This window comes from Cardiocondyla obscurior, linkage group LG12, assembly GCF_019399895.1.
Source record: "Cardiocondyla obscurior isolate alpha-2009 linkage group LG12, Cobs3.1, whole genome shotgun sequence".
In the NCBI taxonomy this organism is placed as follows: Eukaryota; Metazoa; Arthropoda; class Insecta; order Hymenoptera; family Formicidae; genus Cardiocondyla; species Cardiocondyla obscurior.
In genome coordinates, this window is record NC_091875.1 from 5,334,671 (window position 1) to 5,355,362 (window position 20,692).

Genomic DNA, 20,692 nt, shown 5'->3' on the forward strand with positions numbered 1-20,692 from the left:
TCCCGAGTCAAAACGTCGCCGATAATATAATATGCCAATTATCGTTGCGCTCACGTTTGTGTGTGCTATTTGTTACGTCACTCGCATAATTTAGTTTTCAGCGGCAGGTACGCGAAGTGCTCCCGGATTTTATTCCGAGCTCGAATGCAGCGCTATGCAAAAAAGTCCGAGCAGCCACTCTCAAGCAGCGAATTAATTTCCCATTAATATTTGTTCCCGATACATTTGTATTAAGAATGGTGGCGTTATTTCAGCGCACCACTTTGACCAATTAGTCGATAAATCCTTTTACGTGCGCGTGATCTTTGCGAGCGGAAGAAAAAAAGTGTATTACTTAACAATCAGCTCGAGAAAACCCTTCGTCACGGAATCTCGCGAGGGCACGAAATCACTTTCGCGAAATAAACGCGCGGGACTCAACTTCACCCGATTATCCAGTCTTTACGAAAATTATTACTTTAACCGCATTTCTCGCCTAAGCACCATAATACAGATTCTCTTTTACCTCGCGCACGCGATACGCGAACTGTCACTACTTAAAATCGCAACTCGACGTCTGACTTGTTACATTAACTCGCTTTTTTTATTACTCAACGTGTACTTTTCTGTACGAATATTTTAACCAATTTTCAACGTATTAAAACCGCTACTGGAATTAAATACTAAATACTCTTAAAGAATAAAATAAACGATGATAAATCCACGATTAACAAGACGTTATTAAAAGCGGATAAGCAACCGGAGTTCGACCTATGCGGAAAAGCGAGCGGCCATTCACGGAAGTGAGAAAATTAAAAACAGAACTATTCGTATGAAACTGCTCAGAGGAGAGAAGTCGCCCTTGTGTTCATTGAAAGGATTAAAATCCGTGCGCGTCGTGGATACAGCGCTCACTTACCGGAGAGAGGAAAAGAGCCTCCCCCTTTTCTTTTTCTTTCTTCTCGCTCGTTTCCCAACCGTCTTCGCCCCCTGCCCTCTCCGGGCCGCCGAACCTCTTCGATGTTCTCTGTGTTCTCCGGAGAGGCCGCGACCAGCAATCAACGTAATGCACCCGCAGACACACCCCCGCCTACCCCGTCGGCGCACACAGACGCAATTGCAGCCGTCGTAGGCGCGTGTATGCCCGACGTACACCGACCTGGCCGGGGTAACGGCAAACGGCCAGGGTACATACCCCCGGGCCAAAGGCCCCGATAACACGAGGGAGCCCCGGAGTAATGCAGACGCAATGGCAATCTCTTCGAGAGCAACGAAATAGATCGTAGGACCTAGACTAATAGCGCAAAACCATCGTGGTTTAGTATAACCAGCCAGACCCTTTTTCTTTTTTTTTTCTTTTGCCCCTTCTGGTTCCTTTCTTTCTTTTGAACCTTTCTCGAAATTCTTACTGCACGCTCGCTCCCTTACGGCGTATCTTTCTAGTAAACGCCAAAAAGTTCGCAACTTCGAAATTCGTTGCCCACAGATACCCGTTCGTTCTTGGGTTTAGGAGATTCGCGAGGTCTTCGTTAAGAGCGAAAAAAGGATGGTTTTCACCAAAAGCGGAGATACTTATATGTATGTACGTACGTATAAAATAAGTATACAAGATCTTTATAGCTTAGCAACTAAAATACTAAAAATTTTATACCCTTTTGCACTATAAGAATATTTAAACTACTGCAATTTTTAAGCGCCTGTTTATATGTTTTATTTTATTGATTAATTTTGTACAATTAATTTTAGCTTATAAACTTTACAAAGAACTATGTGTTAATTACATTTAAAATGGTAATTTATATTTCAATTACTTATTACTTTTTTATTAATTACTAGAAGAAACCATGCGCGTGCTACGCGCACGCTATTTTTATCCCACCCGATTGTAAATTACAAATAAGAAATTGATGCGACTTACCAATCTGCATGAGCTTCAGCGGAGTTGAAGAATTCTGCCGGTGACTGTAACATAAAAAAGAAAATTAATGTAGACATGTTAATTAAGTAATGAGATCAATAAAAAAAAAAGATTTTTTTTTTTAATTTATACTTACTTAAAAGTTGCTCCGCCGATGCAGGATGCCCGTCCCGGGCCTGCTCCTCCTCTCAGATGGGACGTGACGAGTCGTCCTTCCGCGCACAAGTCACTCGCGAACACCCCGACCGTGATTTTAATCGCGAAAATTACTCAATGGTCACTTTCGCGCGTTCCACGTTCGGCACTCGCGTTTAGAATAAAGCCGTGTTAACAAATTACGCCCGAATATACTATACGAAACTCCCGGTACGACCGACGAACCGGCTGCGGTTCGTATGATTCTTAATATCGGCGGTGACGACACTCGTTGACGACAGCAGATGCAACTGCGTCGATCTGTAACAGAAAGAAATATAAAGTTTAATTGTAGTTGTCGTGCTGGAAGGGTTTTCGTCAAACGGAAATGCGAATTACTTACGGCACGGAGACACGTGCTTGCTGTGCAGTGTGTATTACGTGTGTGCTAGTGCGACCGCTGGAGAAGGACGAAGCGAGAGTGGGAGTAGTGGGGGAAATATACCTAGCTCGCGGCACGTAGGCTCGCGCTCGCTCTCACCCCGTCCCTCACCCCTTCCCCCCGCGGCTATCTATTCGTTACTCTCGTTACCAATTTTTTATAGAGAGGATCTCGGTATTATTTTGTTGCATAATATATTGCGTAATTATGTTTATGCGCTCTGATAATGTTTCTTCAATTTCACCGCGAATAGTCGGTGGGGCGAGATAGCGTAGACATTTTGTGTAACACGACAGAATGAAGAGGAGATTATTTGAGAATGATACGATATTAATCTGACAATGACCTAGGACGTTAATTCGTACTGCTAGTAGCGTGCCGTAGACGTCGCTCCACCCTAACACCAGGCAGAAGTACGCGCCAGCAAACTCATTATTCTTCTTGTCCTGAGGGCGCATATCCTGCGCTCTTCGTCTACGCGCGAATAATCTTCGCTAGGATTTCGCTATTGTATTATTGTGTCTGCCACCGAGTGATAAACTGCGCATTCCGCAGGGAACACCGCTCCGCTCATTACTAATATAGTTGCACGACGGCGTCCTATCGTAGTTAACGGAGCTCTCATTGCATCCCTTGAGAAGCCCGAAGTTAAGGACTCGTCCGCTTCAAAGCGGCCAACCCGCGCGGGACTTTCTATAAAAAGAATCTGAATTCTTGAATCGAGCGTATCACGTAGCGACGTTTTCACCTAGAAGCACCGAGGCGCCTAAAAGATCGGATTTATTCTCCCTCAGCGGACTCATAATTGCTTCCTCAACTACTGCTATTTTGTTTTTCTTTTCTGTTCTTTTCTTTTTCTTTTTTTTTTTTTTTTGCAAAGAGACACGGAGTTAAAAATTTCATGTTGACAAACGATGAGATAAAAAAGTTTGCTGAATTAAAATCGATTTAGTTTATAATTGCCGTAATTACACTTTGCAGTGCACGCGCATACAATTATAAATATTTGAAACTAAATTTTTTTTACAGTTGCTTAATAAAATAGAAAAATACGAGGGAGAAACTGGACGTGCATATGTGTATATTTTAATATGCATAATATCGTTTAATTTTTCGGCCTGGTTTAATAGAAATATCTTTTCCCGGCGATACGCAGACGTTGCTAATTCAAGACAGCGAACGAGCGCGGATTACGAAAACTCATTAACCGAGTAATACTTTCAAACGAAGCTTTTTTGCTGCACGCTTCAACGGTACCGCGGACTTATGGATAAAACAATCCGATTCCGAGCGATACGCCGGCGATATATACGCGCTATATAGTAGTCGTCGCGATAACGTATCGCGCTGGACGAAAGAAAAGGGCAAACGACCGAGCGTAGAAGAATCAATTTATTATCGCGATAAAAGAAGAAATACCAGCGGGTATTATTACGAAGTTTTAGAACATTTAATCATAAATATCGACAGCGATGTGATTGAATAAAATTACACGAGGAAAAACAAAGGTGCCTGCAAAAAGCTGAGATAAGCGGGACGAGTATGACGCGAGGGATTTCTGTAGAAATTCTTAATTGTACTTTTGGCAAAAGGTGCAGGAACGCTTCCACGATTTCGCCGGAGACAAAGGCTTGTTGTAGACCGAAGTAAGGCGCATGGGGAAAGAGCTCGGGAGGAAAAGGGGAGATTAAAGAACGAGCGCAAGCAGAATCGATCGTTGAATTACGGCCACATTATGACTGCGAAATTTGCTTGGCCCGCACTTTCCCGACCGCACTGAATTAATCCGCGAGAAAGAAGACTCGAGCAGCCTCCGACACGGCGAACGGAAGTCGATGATTCATTTCGGAGGAAGCGCACGGGGCAACTGACGGCGGGGCGCGCCTCGAAAGAGGATTCCGGTAACGAGAAGCTCACCGATTAAACGATCGAAAGATGCTGACGTGCGTGGACTATTGTCCGGGAAATTTGCTGGCGAAAATTCGGCTTTTATATTAATCTCGCGAAACTGTATCTTGGATGATTTTAATAAACGCACACACTTTGACAAACAAATCGCATTTTATTTGACATCCTTTCAACTACTCTTAGTTATCGTTAATGATTGAAATTACTTAATTATTACTTTCGTCTGGATTAATTTCTCTTAAAATTCTGCGCGTAAATATTGTTAAAATAATAAAAGATAAATATTATAAAAGATTTTTCATATTTTATACTGCACGTAAAAGTAAGAAAAAAAAATAAAATGAACATTTATTGATTGTATTTAATTACTAGCTATATGATATTACTTTTAAAATGATTAAACGTTTCGATTAATCTTTGAGCGAGAGCTACGTATGACGTGCAATTTAATTACCATTTTATTTGATAAAGGTTTATGTAATTTTACATTATTTTATATAAACAGTGATGAATTGACCAAAGAAAAATTAAACATAAAAGCATTGTAATAATCTATTGAAACTCTTCTCTCTTTGTTCAGCCAATAGGTATGCATTTGAAGAAATACGAGTGGGTGGGCTCGCCTGACATCGGCGACTGTTCGTTATGGGTCAGATCAGCCACGTTAGAGTTCGACGACGGACTTTGGCAGTGTCAAGTAACCGCCAGTGATTTTACTACGCAGGACGCGTTAGCATCCGAACCAGCGAGGCTGGTCGTCAGAGGTAAATTTTAAAATCAATTAAAAAATTAATAAACTCATTACCAAGGGAAAAAAAATCTTTAATCAGCAAATGAGAAGAATCTTGAGTTTTTCTTTCTAAATATTTGATGAATAACACCGTAGATGTATTAATAAATATATAGCAAAATTATATATCAATATGTAACCGAGATCTCAATATCGAATTTATCGTTTGTCATGAAATAATCATTGCGAGGTAATTTGACACGAGGTTTAGGAACCGTGTCATATTCAGCCGAATCGAATCTTGTTTTCTCATGTTAATGGCGAAATAATTGATTTCGGGAGCTTGTGTTAATGAAACGATCGACGAGATTGTTACACACCGCGTGTAATAACTCGCATAACTGTATAAATACTCGTGTGGATTTGCACTTTGAACCCCGTCATCGCCGTTATCCCCGGAATTACATTGCGCTCCATCGAATATATTTTATGCTTTTTTATCGTCGAAATTATGGAAGATTAATATCTCTCAACCGAGGGATCGTACATTACACCGAACGTGTGCCGATTACTTTTACAAAATCCATTCGGGCAACTCCCTCGATGTTACATTTACTTGATATATTCTATGACACAATTAGCAATAAAGCAACAGAATTTATTTCTGCCCTGTGAAAATGGAGTTCGCCGGAATGGAAATCTCCGATTCTTTCTTTTTTAATCTACCGACTTGCAGTAATTAATTGCACTTCACACCTTTGCTAATATTTATGAAAGTGATATCTAAATGTATCGATATTTCGTCGAGTAAAAAGATATCATGTAAAACCTGATCGTATAGCTTTACATCAAATCCCGCAGTATCGTAAATTTATAAGTAGTAGTACGAGCGGCGTATCTTTTTAAAAGAAATGGTGCAAAGTCTCGATAACATTTTAACCTTCTGTATCTCCATGTAGCTTTGAAGCCACGTGTAACATACATCGATACTTATTTTAACTTTTCCCCTGCAATATTATAAATTCGTCGTTAATTCGTATCCAGAGGACGACATTTATTTGATTTATTAACAGTTCTACATAAATTAATTATTTTTTTTTAAGTCGCGAAAACATGGAGCTATAAAAAATTGAGATTTTTTTTTTTTTGCGTTGAATTTCTCAAGATCGAAAAGTTATTCAATGCCATTGAAACAAAGGGTGTCGCGTCGACTTGCACAAGCTATGGAATACGGCGGGATTAATCCGTGCTAATTTTCTCATTCCAGTCAGCCCTCAACGACCGCAGATAGAGTACGCCGACCGTCTAATTCTCCCCGGCAGCAACGTGACAGCCCGAGCAGGTGAGATCGCTACGCTCACTTGCAGAGCGCGGTATGGGAATCCTTCGCCTCTAATTAAATGGTTCGTAATTGTTGCACGTAGATTCCGTACTACTTAACTTGCGCGCTGCCGATCCCTTCCCCCTTGCTTGGCACGCGCGATCTCTCGCTCGCCCTCCGTTTCGCTCCCCGTCTTCGTCGCCGCGTATCCTTCCGCCCGTTTGCCCTTCCCATTGCGAGCTTAATTATCCGACGATTTATGGAATTTATGGATTAAATGACACGTATCGATAGTAAGGAGAAAGAGATAAACGTATAATACAAGTCAAATCGTTGGAATTTTTTTTAAATTTAATTCAAGGAACGTTTGAAAAGACATACGAGCGGAATGCGAAATTATGCGACTGTAATAAAAATTGCGTGATTTTCATATTACAAGTTATTTTACTAAACTATTTATTTTATAAAATTTCTCGTCTTTTTTTTTTGGTAGCGACTCTGAAAAATCTACCTCTTACGATCATTTTTTTTCTTTTCTTTTTATCTAAGCTCGTTCGAGCTGCGTGATCGAATGGGGGTTGTCTTAGGTAATCAAAATATACGCTGTTATCGATTTCGAGGCGTCTTCCACTATCGGCGCGCCTCTTCTTCGGCCCTCGTTGGTGCGCTTGTTCCCGCTGTTCCAAGACTTCACGTAATGCATCGAGGACGCTGTCGATAGTGGAACACGCGCCCCATGAATAATCATGATCTATTCTGCATCGTGCCCGGGCGAAATTAAGTAGCTACACGAAGCATTTCGTGCGACGAGAAATCGTCGGAAGGCGAGTCTCACGCGAGGGATGAACGAGTGACAAAACTTTTTTTGATTTTTCCCCGCGTTCTCGGCGCTCACGATGGGTCACCGACTCCGAAAAGCGCTCGCGGGAGAAAAGGATTTAATAGTTTTACGGCGATGCAAAAACAAACGCCGCGGCGAGAGAGAAAGAAGCGCAATCTCTCTTCGCTTGAAACCTAGCAATTTTCGGTCGGCGGGACGACGTTCGCCGAGCCACGGGGTCGCGTTTCAAATTGTAGGTGAGGTCCCTTGACAAGGCGACCGTTTCTCCTCTCCCAACCATCGTCTGCTCCCTGCTCACCCACTTACTCACTGGGAATTATCCTAATTGACATACGCGACGCAGCCCGGAATACGTCTATGCATAAACGCGTTAATTATGACCGAGCGGAGAGACCGGCGGAGAGGCCGGCGTGCAATCGACGGAGAATATTGAGCTTACGTTCTAAAAAGACAATTGTCGACAAATGAGATGGCTGCTGCGGCAATTGTTAAACGAATCCCCGAGCGATTTTCCGAACGAACTAGCTTTATAATAATTATTACATCGATACCGTTTCGCGACTAACGTAGCTCACTCCTTTCGCTTCACGAGATATTCTGTTTTCGTATAACCCTTCCGTGTATTATCCTTCTGCGCTATAATATCTGAGCACCGAGAGGCTTAATTCGTGAGAGTGCCGCCGTTAGTCGGAGTCCGTGAAACTATAAGACTTTCGAAGAGCAGAATTCTGAATAATCCGCGACGATGAGCCCTGATGGAAGGTCTGCCGGAGGGAGGCGGGGGGGGGAGGCGGAAAGGGGTTAGGTGAAGAACGGTAGCGAAACGGGGAACGAAGTGCGAGATAGAGCGAGACCGAGGGAGGAAGGTGTGACGAGGAGCGAAGGGGAGCGAGTAAGAGTTGTTGTAGAGCAGCCATTGGAAATGCAAATTTTCGGGACGATATGCAGGTACGTGGGCGAGACCGAGATGAGGACGTTGCGGCCCCAGGTAAACTCAACCGAGATAGATAATCCGCGCACTTGGGCGACCTACAGTGTTTGCGAGATTCTGGCCGAGCGATCACGTTACGGACAGCCGATCAGATGCGTCGCTATCCACCCGGCGTACGCCAATCCCACAATGTCATCCAGCATCGAAGTGAGATTCGACGTGCGATGTAAGTAAATGCAATTTCTTTTTTTTTTTCTATTTTTTCGTGAGACCGCGAAGTACAAAGTCGTTAGTTGTAATCGCTCGAAATATGGAAATGTCGATGATTAATGCACGCGACTCGTGTAACCGACGTTGAAAGTAAACGGTAATTTATTACGGAAAATATTCAAGCCCCCTTTATCTTTAAGTTAAGATTATACGATTGTTGTAAAAGGATCACCGGCTCGTCTTTAGCGAACAGAAATTAATTAACAGCTTCCTTTTTCTAAAATTCATAATTATCATTATCCAGACGTCTCATTAATATAAATGACGTTAAGACTCGCCCCTGTAAATATCAAGCTACGTGTGGTATAAATAGATCATTTAACAAACTCGGTTTATGAACTCCCCGAGAAAATAGAACTCCGTTAGAATAGTTTAATCCTTCGTAAAGTTTGCGCCTGAATACAGACGAGTTTGTAATTGATTATGAACGATGACAAGAATTGTTGTCTCTGCGGATTATATCAGCTTATTAAGTCTTCGTAATGGGCACCACTAATTTGAGAATACGTTTGGAATCTGATAGGAAAATGCGTACGGATGGAAGCGTTACAAAATCAAAATATAATAGGTACATATTATAATTAATAGTAATTATTACCGCTATGACGTCTGTGCCTGACAGTTTGGAGAGGCAATAGTACACAATGACCGTAATAAATTTTATCGAATATTCCGTTATATTACTTTGAACAAGTTTGCTCCAAATATAATATCGATATTGAATCAGCGGGCTTCGGCCCCCTATTATTTCCATCACAAAAGGACACAAATTTATAAAATAATGCGTTTCGAGAGTGCATCGCTTTAAGAGATAATTTTTGTTTAACGTAAGCCGAAGTGTTGCACAATTATATAGTATATATATTTTCGAAGAGGGCCGCGTTCTTTAAAGAAAATCTTGGAGTAAAATGCACAAAGAACGATGGAACGGTAGGTCGAAGATTAAGGTTCCACTTCCCTTCTTTTTTTTTTTTTTTTTTTTTTTTTTCATAGTCATGCCGGTCATCAAGTGTGTTGTATGCATAATGGAAACGGAGGAAGAAGGAAGAAAATATACGATGTTGGAACTTTCCTTCTTTCTCAGCCGCCATCTGCACGCGTAGAGATATATTTTTAGTCATAATGAAAAACTTTCGAACATATTCCTGGCACCGTAACTGAGCATGTTACATTTAGCTCGCATAATTGACAATGTCTTTTTTTTTTCATCGATACCTCCCTTTTTTTGGTTACGGATTTCATGTAAAAGTATTTTATACAGAAATGTTATACTTCATGATACTTGGCTGTATTATGAAAGTGATCGACAGAAAATCGGTATCTTTTTATCCCATTTTACTTGTAGAAATTATCTATTTATTTTCAAAATTCTTGTATTTATAATTGACATCCGAGTTAATGTTGAACTTACTTTTATTCTCGCTTTTCAATTCTCCTATTACGATCTCATAAAATAATCATACTTTTATAAATAATAAATTATTTTACTTTACATAATATATTTTACCATATTTACAAATATTCTCTGCTGGGAAATTATCTAATTAAACTGAATGGAAACGAAGCGAAAATTTAATTGGAATTGAAAATGCCTAACTAAAGAACTATTATAATTATAAAATCGATAAAGTAATTTCTCGATCCTCTATTTTCAGGTCGATTTTGGATAAATCTAACAGTTTATGTAATATAGTTGGCGGTAGACGGTATAGTATATAATTAACAACGTGAAAGCAATATATTTCGGGACAAGAAAAATCCATTATGCCGTTCGTAAATTAAACAAGGACATTTCGATATCTTTAACATGACAGAGATTCGAGTGAAAGGGTGTCGATATTTTTAGCGTATTGTCAAGGGACGATATTAGCGGAAAAATGCATTTTGGTAAAAGGGGTATACGTTTTCTCTCGTAAATCGTAGGGAAACAGTGCGCCGGCAAAACGATTCGGTCGTGAAAAACAGCCCGGCGAAAAAAGTCACTGTACCGCGGAATGTCCGTGTAACACACTGACCTCAAACCGTTTCGCATCTCTGACCACCCTCGACAATACACTGATTTAACCGGGTGCACGTTCTCACGCGCATACGCGTTCAGCTCGCGTATCTCTCTCTCTCTCTCTTTCTCCTCTTTCCCACCCGCCTCTTTCTCTCTTTCTCCCTCATCAATCTCCCTCAAATCAGTACGTCGTGATGTCATGCGTTTTAACCTTATCGACAATTCGATGCCCGGCTGAACATTCAGGCAGATTTTAACGCTTTTTGCGATACTCTGCTGCGGCGGACAGCAACCAAATGAGTATTGATTTTAGTTTCGGCCGCGTCGCGCTGTATAACTGCAATCAAATCACGCTCGATTTAAATAAGATTATTGCTTAATAACGCAGCCTTTGAATCATCACGCCGATCTTGCCCGACGATGTTGCAATAACGTTATGAAATAATCGTGTCCCGTGTGCGATACGACTCATTAGTTTGATGACGCAAACTGATTAACGAAGAGCGAATCGTTAAAAATGGCTGCTATCTCCCTGACAGCACGATTATTATATTACCGTTAATATATAATATGAATCAGAAACACGTAAAAAGATTTATTATTTATGAATTTAATAACTTGGCGGGTTGCTAACAGGTCTCATATCCTACACGAGTTTTGAAATCGAATCCGACTATTAAATCTAATGTTATGCAACATTAATTAGTAAACATTTTCAGTGGGATCGTATCGAGTAATTAATACGTTAACCGGATTGCATTTGGCTCACGTACGCGTTTCATCTTTCTCGATACCACGAATTAATTTGGCGGTCGGAAAAGTATCGCGCGCGTACCACGCTCTACCACGTTGCAAAGGGCAAAGCACTCTTTCGCGTAAAATACCACGCGTTGTAAATAAATTATCGAAACCGTTCCACAGGCGAATTCGCGTATCGACGAATATTCCAGTTAGCTATTAATGCGAACAATCCCGCCGTTACGGCGAAAAGAATTTAATCTTGTTAAATTAATGCACATTCTGTAACAAATTGGATTAAAATTTATCCTCTTTTTGAATCTTATTTGTTTATGTAACAAACGCCAAAAGGGGACGTGATAAAATTATATACACTGTCTCTCGGTTTTTATATAATTAATGGATCTCGAGACCGCGCTAAGTGACTTTGTCACAGTCAGTAGTTACGGTCTTAAATGTGGCAGTCGCCCGGCGGCTGTTGAAAACGTACACGAAAGAGCAGATATAGCATTTTCTGCGGCGACAGCGGCTAGCGTACGTAACCCTATGCAACGGAGGCAGGGAATGAGAGAAATCGGTCATCGGCTATCCGGCCGGCGCGGTACATACATGCGGTACATATGAAATTCGACGTACACGACTCTAAAGTCATGTTCGCTAGCTGTCGTCGGCGCAGCGAACGCCATATCTATTTTCCAGCGTACTCTCGACGTGCTCCGCCGAGGTGTGTAATTTCGATCACGCACGCGGCGTCAAAAATTGATTCGTCGGTTACCATTCCTAATATTATCTCGAAGAACATCATTTCTCCTTCCCCTTCTTCCCCCCGTTTCACCTCGATCCAATTTCGGGCCTCGCGACCGCGTAATTCATAATTCCCACCGCAAATTCGATTTCGAGTCCCGTCGCGGCCCCTCTTGGGGACATCTTGTGTATCCGTTCGCCTATATATTCCGCTTTTTTGAGGGTTCGCGGAGTGTACGTACGTACGCACGCCGACTGTATTGATTACGTCGCATTAAGCGACCGGGACTTTTCGGCGTAAATTGAAAAGTTCGCCTCGGAGCATCGATATGTTCCGTGCCATTGCCACTTCGATCGCGAACCGGAGAACTCGGCCCCGCGCTAACGAGAGGGATGCATTTTGCCGATGCGGTTTTTAGAGAGCGCAACCGACCGGCGAATAGGTCAGTGGCTCGCCTGTATTTCGGTCAGCACGTCTCGTGTCTGCTTGAAATAGTCCTTGCAAAAAAAGAAAAAGCGCGATACTCTTTTAGCGTAATTACTCCGTGTTAATTCTTGTTGCGCAATCCTGAGCGAAAATTACCCGTCTGATAAAAAATTGCCTGCTTAATGAACTCTCGCTACATTTTAGCAGGAGATGTACGTGTTTGTTGGAAAATTTTTTTTGGCACACACCGAATAATCGAGTTTAGGAGAAATGCCTTCAAAACTTTCCCGACATAGTTACCCCAAAGCATTTCCAAGTTGCAGACGCTGCGCATCCTATCTCAAACATCCTATTTTCAAAAAAAAAATAGCCGTGCTAAATCCAATCGAATTTATTGTTACCGCTTTTTCGCGATACTGCACGATTCGTTCTGGTTGACTCATTTTGCAGCGCGAGAGTAAACGTCGACTTAACTGTTATTCATTTTTAAGCTTCAATAATTATGACTTTACATTTTTTAACCTGCGTTTCGTTCATTTTCGACGGAAATGCCGACGAGAAAGCCTAGTCCTAGCGTAGGGATTTATTGGAAAGCATGTTCCTCGTAAAGTTCCGCGCAACGGTTCCACGGTGCGTAAATCCGGCATGATACCGTATGTTCCAGCGCGCATCTGGCAGCCGTGAGCAAAGCTTTACCCGTTCGCAGGTAATTCTCAGTCGTTTCTTGAGTAAACTTCAAATACCGAACGCGAACGCGGATATGGAAATAACGTTAGAACCCCCGACTGAATAAAAGATTTTTTCAATGATCGATATTTCGGCGCGGCGCGCTAAAATGCGCGCTGCACACACCAGATAATCGAGTTTAGCGAAAAACTCTTCGGGAATTCCTCGATAAAATTACCCTGGCAATAGCAGAGGTTTTACCACCTCCAGACGCTGCGCATAATTTTTGCCGAGTGCTCAAAGTCGAGGTATTTTTACTTTCATAACAATTCAACGATGTAGAAATATGTATGTCTATCGAGTCCAATACGTGCATTTTTAATCGAGGGAAAGGAAAGAGAAACGTGCATACATAAAAATTAAAAAAAGACTAATTCTGCCTCAGTTTTTTATAATTGCAAACAAAGCTATTTCTCAACAGATTTATTTTTAAATCGTTCTTCCGAGCGAAGCATGGCAAAGAAGTAACTCCCGCCTGCGCTAAGTCGAATAAAAAGGAACGGTAATTAAGAGCGCGTCACACTGATCGGCACGAAATAGAAGCTAATAGTGAAAGAAAGGGAGCGGCTAAAATTTTCAATGGATCAGCAACTACTCTCTCACGCGTATTTCGGGATCGCTGTTTCATGAAATGAACAGCTGCGCTGGCTATCCGCGTCTGTACGAAAATGCATGGTGATTCGATTTAAGCGCGTGGCTGGCTGACTTTTTCATCTCTCGTGCTTCCTTTCTTCCGATTCTTTTCCTTCGTGTCTAAAACAATTCGTTGGATTTCACGGACGATCGAAAAAGCGAATTGCGAAACCGCAAAAATTATGAGTCTCGTTAACGAAAATGCCGTTAGTTGCCAGATTGCTCGTTCGAATAATCTATGTGCCTGAAAATACTGTTGATCTTAAGTCGCTCGTCTCTTAATGAATTCGGTGTACGACTTTTATTATAAAGAAAGAATTTTTTCTTTTAGAAAACTCGCAAAATACTAGTAATTGAAGGGTCTTTCTATATTATTTTGTATAGGTATTTCTCTCTAGATATTATTAAATATCAGTTATGAATGCCCGTCGTAATTAACTCGTCTATCGATAATCTTCTATATCAAGGCTTTAATTAATTAATTAATTAATTGCATTTTGATTAAACAGATATAATCTTATATTGAAATGAAAGCGAAATGTAAAAGGAAGGCGTGTTAATAGCAGCAGCACGTATGTATGTATAAGTATTATAATAAAATATTGCAACCTATAAATTATAATTTTATCGATACATATATATATTAAACTTTTTTTTTTTAAATAGAAAAAAAAAGAATTAATTTATAAGTATCAATTGCATAGAAATAGTAGCTTAATTATCTAAATATATGTATGTTCGGTAGGATATATAACTGCAGTTTACGCGTGAGTATATCATAATACGTGTATGTATTAATTGAACGTTAAACCTTTAATGAATAACATTATAGCATACGTAATGAGATGAACTACAAACATAAAACCAATCTGTGTCGCTTTGAGGATTGATGTTTTTATAATATACAATAATAACGGCATGAACCAGAGTATCATATACACGTGTGCCACGTATACGTATGTACACTTCATACGGTTATACCTTTATTATCCATATGTGTGCCGTATTAACTCTCAAAGTGATGCGGATTAACTCGGTTTTATGTTTGTAGCTCATCTCGTTGCATATGCTATAATGTTATTCATTAAACGTAACGGCATTTAACATTTTTAATGGCCGCAACGACGACCTATTACATGAATATGGAAACCAGAAGTGAGCCGGCCCGCTGATGAAAATTGGCTCCCGGTTTATACCGGCAGTAAATTAAATAAATATCGAGTAAATAAACATGAATTACATCGTCACTCGGTAAATAGGATGCTGTAGCCACCGTAACCGGTTTTCCCATCAAAATCGACCGAAATTACTGCCTCGTGCATCATCAAGCACGTCAAAATTACGATCCGCGAATTAAAAGACGAAGAATTATTCATTGCGCTGTGTAAAAAATTCAGACGCGCCACGGGCGCGTGGACGCAATGCATTTAAACAATGCCCTAGCAAAATTGCAGAAGGTACGTAATTAAACGTGTACCGAAGGCATAATAACGTTCGTTCGGCGCATATTTCTTGAACGAAGTACGAGAATTCTCATAAATAATAGTCGATTATGCTTGCTGAAAGTGGTAATAACAAGCACGATAATAAATTATGATCCGTAAGCAATGCGTATGCACGTACCGTTTCGATAATATACAAATTATAATACTAAAATGAGTTGCAATGCAGCACGCAATGTGTTCTGGCTCACGGTATATTTTGCGAAATTCATCGCTCACGGTGATTAATTAATTATTCGAAGAAGGTAATTACCGCGTGACCCGGGCACACGGTTTTTCCACATGTCCGGCTGGTATCATCAGTTATATACGAAACCGAACTCAGAGTGTGCTCCCAGTTTGCTCAGTCCATTGGGAAAACAATGGTACGATTGACCGCGTTCGCGTAATTTAATTTCTTCTTAAACTCGAATCCCTCTTGCGCAAAATGACGGCGTATCTTTGTTTGATACGCTCTGCTAGCTGCTCGTTTCGTACAAATAATAATTGTTTTCTGAAAAAGAAGATAACAAAAAAAATTAATGAATAATAAAAATTGAAAAAATAATATAAAAATTTAAAAAAACAGTAAAAACAAAAGAATTATTTTAAAATCTATAAAAATGAGTATTTTAGTTTACACGATTTATTTTTGTTCTCGATTAATCGAATAATCGCACGTATAAAAATTACAAAATTTGACGGATTACGTTGGAGTTTTGTTTCGAAGTTGATTCAACAATAATCGCCAATCGCATTTCAGTGTGAATCTTGTTTCCGATTAAACTTGCTTATTAATGAGCGGTTTAATCTGAAAACTTTATGCCGCGGACCGCGTTTGTTTTCTGTATCTAATGTTTATCTTTCACGGTCTCCCGCACACCGCGACTGGGTGATTCCGGTGTGATTAAAGCCGGTAGTGATGATGGGACCCGCTTTCCCGACGCATTTACGTTAAATTCCTCTTGTTTACCAAGCGACATGAATATGAAAGGGCTCTTCCGGGATAATTATACGTAATTTCCGCGCTGCTTTCATTAAACCCGGTCTCTTCTCTCCACGATAGATCTTACTCTCACTTTTTCCATTGATCCACCGAAAATAAACACGAACGTATTCTCAAATAAGTGAGTAACACCGTCATATGATTAGATCGTTATACATATAATAAGCAATATATTTATTGTTAAAAATTAAGTCACAATTATATGCAGATATTATTGTAATGTTTTTAAAGCTGATACTTTTTCGATCGACAATAATCTTTAATCGTCTTTTAATCAATGCATATATCGCAACGTATTCTAGAATTAGATAAATTTGTATCGTGAATTTTGCGCATTGCAGTGTTCGATAAATGATGGTTCACTTAGCGTGGACCGTATATTACAATAAATTTCTATATGTATATACCTGTAGCGGCAGCCACGAGGGGTTAGAGTTATCATGATTAACAGCGTTTCGCATGAATTTAGACGCGCCGGAGACGAGATTAGTCGGCGTCCCAACTGGCCAGCTCGAGGAAGGTCGCGATCAGCTAGAAATCCGATGTCTCGCCGACGCTAATCCGCCGGCTTCGATTCTCTGGAGGAAAACCAAGAGTCCTGGAGTGACGGAAGTGGCTAGTATCGGAGAAACCCTTATGTTCTCCCCAATTTACAGAAATCACGCCGCCGTTTACCTCTGCGAGGCGTCAAACATCGAAGGCGAGAGCAGCCCGGTTTCGGTACAAGTGTCCGTAAACTGTACGTGTGCTATCGTCGCTTTACAACTGCAATCTATCACTTTAACCTGACTTGACTTTTCCGATTCTTATTTCAAAATTTTCGTAGCCTTTCGTTCCGTAACTTTTTTTAGACGTGAACATTTTCTTTCAACAATTAGCCGTAATTATTTGACTCTTTATGATTTTAATCCAATATGGATAAATATATGGAATATTTTTTTAAAACGTACGTTATAAAAATCAATAAAAATTACTACGTATAACTTATTTGTTGAAAAATAATTTTTTATTTGTAATTTAGTTTCAATCTCGGAATAAGTCGATTTTTTGTAGATCCACCGACAATTAGCGCAGTTGGACCGGACCGACTAACAACTGCATTGTTATACTCCGGTGCGTCATTCGAATGTCATGCCGACGCGATGCCGCCAGCCGAGTACAGGTGATCAATTTTAATGATTTAATTTAACCGTGCAAAAAATTTAAAAGTAATCGAAAGACTAACTTTTGCATTGGGAATTAATTAAAATTTGAAGAAATAAGGAAAAATTATTTTTGTAGAACTAATTTAGGACTAATTTTAAAACTCAACAGTATAACAGCTTGGAATTAGATGCAACGATATCCTCTTTCGTACCTATATTTTTTCGTTAGTTCGTACGTTCGCGGTGGACTTTGGGAGTGTCTTTAATTTGCAAATTTCCGATTTACGATTATGCGTGTGCAGATGGGCGCAGATATTCACGGACGGCCGTATGCCTTTGGAATGTGGTACGGGACAGCGATTGATCCTGACGAACGTGACGTATGAGCAACAGGGTCAATACATATGTCTCGCCTCCAACAAGATCAATGGCAACATCAGGGAAGTTAAAAGCGACCCGGTGTCCCTGCAAGTGGTTGGCGCTCCACGGGTAAGGCGACGGCATTGCGAAAACGTTGAAAAAGTTTCGTTACAAATCAGAATTACCGGGCGAGTCCGACGTTGACGAATAATCCGCTTCCGGCGGACGGTCGCGAAAAAATATCGCTTCATTACTTTACCAGGATTCCGGGATCATTGAATATCTTTCGCACGCGCGCAACGGGGAGTAACGGAACGTCCGTGCGAGTGCTCCGTCTGAAATCCTCCTTCCGTCGTTCAGCTTCGACTGTCCGGACGTAATATATTCGGTAAAGGAGGAAAAAAAAGAGCATTATGCAGTTTGTAACGAAGAAGAAACGTTGCTTCTGCGCATCAATCTCGTTCTGCTTCATTATCTCGTGGAGAAACGCGATGTACCGAGGTTGGACCGAAATTGCCAACGTAAATGAATTTATGCCGAAAAGGTAGATTGTAGAATGATTTAATATTTAATGAAACAAACAGCTTGACAAGCAAACTAGAAGTTATGATCTCGCGATTGTATTAATCATATTTCGTCGCGGCTGAAAATTATATCTAAAATAACATATTTTATATGTAGTTATAAAATAATTTATTTTTTAATATATTTTATAAGAAACTTTTATTTTTTCCGAGTACGTAAATGCAGTTGCGTGTTATACCCCCGCGTTAAATTTTTAATATGTTTTTTTTAGTGACAAATTATCTTTCGTTTGACTATATAAGAGTCTGATTCGGTTTTATTAAAAATGAAATATTTTATTTGCTGAAATTTAACAGCGTTATTAATATCGATATCTCACCTAGATTGATTTCGGCATCATGTGTATGTATGTACACTGAAAAGCAGATATGGCATTTGCTGCGGCAACGGCGACTAGCGTACGTGATTTCCTACTCACTACTCCTTACGTCGTTTTCAGCGGCCGAGGGAAAGGATCGAGAAAGAGAAATCACGTACGCTAGCCGCAGCAAACGCCAATGTCTGCCTTTCGGTGTACAGCTATTTTAAATTACACATTTATCTCGGAAATTAAATATCGCGTAAAAGAAGTTATTGGAAAAAAAAAAAAAATAAAATTTGTTACGTGATTTATTTCACATGCAAAGTGCCTGGAAATCAGTCGAAATGTCGATACGTTGTAATCAAATCAATTGTTTTAATTATGATCGCGTTACGTACGGAAACATGACAAGCGTCACCGTTACAAGCATCGCAAAAATGATGAATTATATTTGCACGCGCACACTTCGACAACGGTACGCGAGACACGATTTCCAAACGCGATACTGTAGAAATAAATACGTATTATTTCCGCGCATTCGTAATGTGAAAAATATAACCCGTATGGCAGTGTTTTTATCCCCGTGATACGCACGACGGTATTAAAATGAATTAAAATATAATGCGCATCATAAATCACAAGTTTCCTTCGCCAAAAAATGATATTCGCAATGTGACAGTTTTTACCCGCGAAATACATATCATTTGCTTTTATATTTAGTGCTCAGTCATGTATCATTTATGCTCAAACTGATTTTTTTTATATAAATCGCATCTATCATATTCCTTGATAATATCTCTTTCATAGATTCCGGTTAGCGAGACGAAAAGAATTACGATGGCAATTTCGATTTTCCTCGGTATTCTCGTACTGTTGATGAATCGTCACCGTACGTTCATTTGTGTACCTATATAAATTACATTTTTACACGTCTAATATTGTACATTATCGCGTATTATTCGCTTTAATACAAAACTGCTTTATGGGATTCCGTTCGCGGAACGATCAATTCGTGTACTAAAGGGAAAGAGAGAGAGAGAGACGTTTCGAACAGAAAACGATTCGCGACATTCACGTTCGCCGTTCACTTCGATGGCCGCGAAAGGGATGAGAGGGGTCGTAGCGGCGAACTTTCTATTCAAAGGACGTTAAACATGTGTCGCAGGTGGTGAAGCCGGCCATCACAGAGAAGTTTGTCGTCGTTACGACGGAGGGTAGCCCGGCCAGATTAGAGATCAGACTGTGCTCCGACCCGAAGCCACGGCTCGTGGCCTGGGAATGGGGCAGCACCAGACTGCACGCCGGTTAGAGACTGCTTGCCTCAAACTATCGCAAGAAGTATTCGATTTCGTCTTTGCTTTGGCATTTTGCCTACTGCGTGCACGTACGTGTTCTGTTATAAGTTTCGCATCGACGGGTAAATAACAGAGGTAACCGATAGATAAAAGCCGGATAATGGAACCGAACTTCTTTCCCCGTTGTCTTAAGATATTCGCGGGATATTATTCCCATTCGCGATTACATTGCTCAGAGAACAGTACGTAATTTCCATAATTTGATCGATAGCGAGCGCTCCCTTTTTATTTCAACGTCGTCGGTGTTGCTTGATCGGCGATTTTCTTTAATTTTAAATACTTTATGAAAGGTAAGGAAGAATAATTTTTTTTTTAAGGTACATAGTCTACGAGGTGAAATTATCGTTAGTAGAATAGCGAGTTGTTACGTTGAATTAGCATGAGGAAAAGATTTGCTTAATTTTTTTTTACCGATGCGTGCAAGAAATTTATTGTATAAAATTGTTACGGAACGATGAACGCGTTTGTATTGTCGAAGTAAGTGACGCGGAACCGGCATCCAGGGAGAGAAGGTCTAAGAGAATTAATGACTTGACTCGCGCAAACTTCCTATTAGAGTTTAAGAGAACATTGATCTCTCGGCCGCTTTGTATTACTCTTCGCAATACAATGGCGTTGTAGATCGTTCGCCACGCGAGCCAGCCGCAAATGATAGCCACATCCGCGCTCTTTATCTTTGTAAACGTGTCAGTAAATACGAGAGACACGGGCAACTTC

At 40.4% G+C, this 20,692-nt stretch overlaps 1 protein-coding gene across 3 annotated transcripts in view; it reads left to right on the forward strand.

Annotated features, from left to right (window-relative positions):
* LOC139107084 (kin of IRRE-like protein 3) overlaps nucleotides 1–20,692 on the forward strand; it is a 138,518-nt gene that overhangs the window by 112,034 nt on the left and 5,792 nt on the right. For all 3 annotated transcript variants that reach the window (XM_070664359.1, XM_070664362.1, XM_070664361.1), the window contains exons 3-9: nucleotides 4,963–5,146; nucleotides 6,380–6,515; nucleotides 8,223–8,431; nucleotides 16,699–16,968; nucleotides 17,283–17,391; nucleotides 17,677–17,863; nucleotides 19,786–19,924. In XM_070664359.1, coding sequence (XP_070520460.1) covers nucleotides 4,963–5,146; nucleotides 6,380–6,515; nucleotides 8,223–8,431; nucleotides 16,699–16,968; nucleotides 17,283–17,391; nucleotides 17,677–17,863; nucleotides 19,786–19,924 — 1,234 coding nt within the window. The remainder of the gene's footprint in view (nucleotides 1–4,962; nucleotides 5,147–6,379; nucleotides 6,516–8,222; nucleotides 8,432–16,698; nucleotides 16,969–17,282; nucleotides 17,392–17,676; nucleotides 17,864–19,785; nucleotides 19,925–20,692) is intronic.